The sequence below is a fragment of the Cicer arietinum genome, chromosome 4 (genome assembly GCF_000331145.2).
Source record: "Cicer arietinum cultivar CDC Frontier isolate Library 1 chromosome 4, Cicar.CDCFrontier_v2.0, whole genome shotgun sequence".
NCBI classification, from domain to species: Eukaryota; Viridiplantae; Streptophyta; class Magnoliopsida; order Fabales; family Fabaceae; genus Cicer; species Cicer arietinum.
In genome coordinates this window covers 31,405,507-31,408,355 of record NC_021163.2, presented here as the reverse complement: position 1 = coordinate 31,408,355, position 2,849 = coordinate 31,405,507, and the positions used below count along the sequence as shown (strand labels likewise).

Here is a 2,849-nt window from a genome sequence, read left to right as displayed (position 1 = left end):
AGTTAACATGAAATTTAAAGTTTATTTTGTTAGTGTTGAGTTTGAAGCTTTGATTTGGAGTTTTAATTAGACGTTAGTGTTGATTTTTGTTTAGAGTTTTTGTGTTGCACGTAAGGTGTTTGATTTTATGTCCATATAAAGTTTTGTTTTAGTTTTTTTGTTGCACATAAGGTGTTTGATTTTATGTTCATATAGAGTGTTTGAGTCTTTTTTATTAAACATAAGGTGTTTTAGTTTTGTTGTATTTTTGTTTGAGTTTTTTTATAGTTGTGTTTTAGTTTTGTTGTTCCATATAAGATGTTTTATATTTCCTAAATTATTTGATACTTCAATTTATTACAATTTAATTTTTTACTATATAATATTATTTATATATTTAATTTATATACTATATTTTTATGTCGGCCACCCCAAATTTTTTTATCAAGCTCCGCCACCGATTGTTGGTTCATAAACAGTGATAGATACTAGGAGATCAATCTTGAGAAGGCTCTAATCTTGTAACATTAAATCATTCATAGTGGATTAATCTTGCTTGCTTGCCCGTGACGTATTCTCATCAATTGAGGCCGAACACGTAAATTCTTGGTGTTATTCTTTCCTTATCCTTCTTTATTTTCGTTTGATTGATAGAGAAGACTGATTTTAGAAAACTGCAGAAAGAAAAACTGTTTTATACAAAACTGCAGAAAACGGAGAACGATCATCAATCTCCGTTTTCTGGTTTTCTGTTTTTCTGAACATTCTCCGTTTTCGTTTTTTCTCTGCAATTGTTTGTTTTTTGTTTTGTTGGTTAATCTAAGTTGCAGATCCCAATATTGTTTTAACAATTATAATAGTCTATATAAATCTGAAAGCACCAATTAAGCTTGTAACCATTATGATAAAAGTGATTCCGGCCAAAGAAACATTACTTTTTCTAAGGATTTTCTTTTCCTTTTGGTCACAAAACAATATCAGTATGTAAACTGAAGTGCCGAATTCTATTCCAAAACATTAAACACGTTACATTGAAAATTCTAAAATGTATGTAATAAAATCCCTATGAATCCTTAACTGATAAGGCTTATGCCTTGTTGAATCAATGCATCAGCAAGAACTTTATTAGCAGCTTGTGAAGGATGAACACTGTCCCAAAATACATACTCAGTTGCATTAGAACAAGTTCCGAATGACATTCGATTGCACAATAATGATGTGAATTCTAGAAGCCCAGTACCACAGCACCCTCTCCTCGCCTCCGTGAAACCTATCCAATGTCACAACAATAAGTAGTGTAAAAAATGAATAGCATGTGTTATTCTAGTCAGAATATTACTTACCGAATTTTGATGGGGAATTAACAAGATCATAGAGAGGTGTGAAAATATCAAAGATAACAAGCTTAAGATCAGGAAATTGTTTTCTGAGATTCTCTGCTGTCGAGTTTATTCGCTGGTTAAATCCTTGAGCATCATCGTTGATTCTTGTGACACAACCATCTTTAAACAATCCAAATAAAGTTCTTGTAGCAGGTAGACAACCCAATGGTGGGAGTGAAGTCACTCCAATTCTCCTAGCTCCCAAATTATACAAGTCCTATGTTCAAAATAAAGCACCTTTACATGGGTTTTATTTGAAACTTATAAAGTTATGGTATTTTAATGTTGATCCTTTCATGATGCTTATGCATTGTTATTTCAATTAATAGTCGTAGTTAATAGAGTAACAATTACTATCTTTGATGTATACATCAATTTTTATTGACTCAACTTTCTGTTATATTCAGAACCAGAGAGGGAGTAAAAAAACAAAATACCTTAACAAAGCCCGAGAATACATCCACAAGGCGTGCAGAATACTGATCAGGAGTGATAAATTTGTTGATAAAAGGATTTATATAATAGTTTTGAACAAAATCACTACTTCCAGCACTCAATATGTACAATGCATTCTTAATAATTGCTGATGCATTTTCACTGCCAGCTACTTGGGCAAGTTTACTTTGGTATTCCTTGTAATATATTACCTGTTGGGACAATGGAATTGCACCCTGCCAAAAAAGATATTAAGTGAGTAAAAAAACATGAATCTTCGAATACACGTGTTCGCTTTGTTAGTCACAAACTTACATTAAAAGTTGCACTATTTTCATCATAACCAGATGCAGCTGAAGCAAAATTTGCTCCAAGAAGGAGGTTCTTCCCTGTTGCTTGAGAGCTAAGATATGCAGGTGCATAACTTGTAAAACCAAGTGTATCAGCTACACAAAGAAACAACTCAACAAGTAAGTATGAAATTTATATATGTGTAACATTGGTATATTACAATCTCAGAAATGTAATGTTTATAAATTTATATATTCACCAGTAATATCAGTAGCTAATTTTCCATTGCAAAATCTGCCAGTAGGTTCTTGGTTGAGAAAGTCTCTTCCATAAGGAGGATGGTTAGATTTAAAAAGAGTTGGAAGATTGTCATTATTCCCAACATCAACAGCAGAGTCACCAAATGTGATGATTGCTGGTACAAGTGTTTGTGCATTCACCCACGTCAACAATACAAATGTAAATATCACAAAAACTGTTTCTCTAATATTCATTTTCATTTTTCACTAGATAACTATAAGCTTAATGAAGAAGTTTTAATGTGTATTTGAATTTATAGACTAGAAAAAAACATATGGCAGTTGAATAAATTACCCTTAATGATGATTGAAGTTGATAGTCATTATTCCCTATTCATCATTGACGTATAAAATAATTTAATAAATACTAAAATTACATAATAATTTAATTGCTGATTAATATACTATATAAAGATATAATTTATTGATCAATTGAACGAATTTGTGTCTATAAACTGATAAA

General features: G+C 31.1%; 1 protein-coding gene across 1 annotated transcript; it reads right to left on the bottom strand.

The window, feature by feature from the left end:
• Positions 1–964: 964 nt before the first annotated feature.
• LOC101503514 (GDSL esterase/lipase APG-like) lies at positions 965–2,587 on the bottom strand. The gene is made up of 5 exons (XM_004516859.3): positions 2,347–2,587; positions 2,112–2,242; positions 1,799–2,032; positions 1,323–1,578; positions 965–1,249 (listed from the first exon to the last, which is right to left on the bottom strand). The coding sequence occupies exons 1-5, from the start codon at positions 2,585–2,587 to the stop codon at positions 1,053–1,055; spliced, it is 1,059 nt and encodes a 352-aa protein (XP_004516916.1). The 3' UTR covers positions 965–1,052.
• Between the last annotated feature and the right edge of the window lie 262 nt (positions 2,588–2,849).

Bases quoted from the DNA above. Each gene is read 5' to 3' on its own strand.
- LOC101503514 (XM_004516859.3), bottom strand. From the start codon at position 2,587: ATGAAAATGAATATTAGAGAAACAGTTTTTGTGATATTTACATTTGTA. The intron at 2,243-2,346 runs GTGAATATATAA...TTCTTTGTGTAG, and splicing joins ATTAGCTACTGATATTACTG to CTGATACACTTGGTTTTACA. The intron at 2,033-2,111 runs GTAAGTTTGTGA...CTTTTTTGGCAG, and splicing joins AAAATAGTGCAACTTTTAAT to GGTGCAATTCCATTGTCCCA.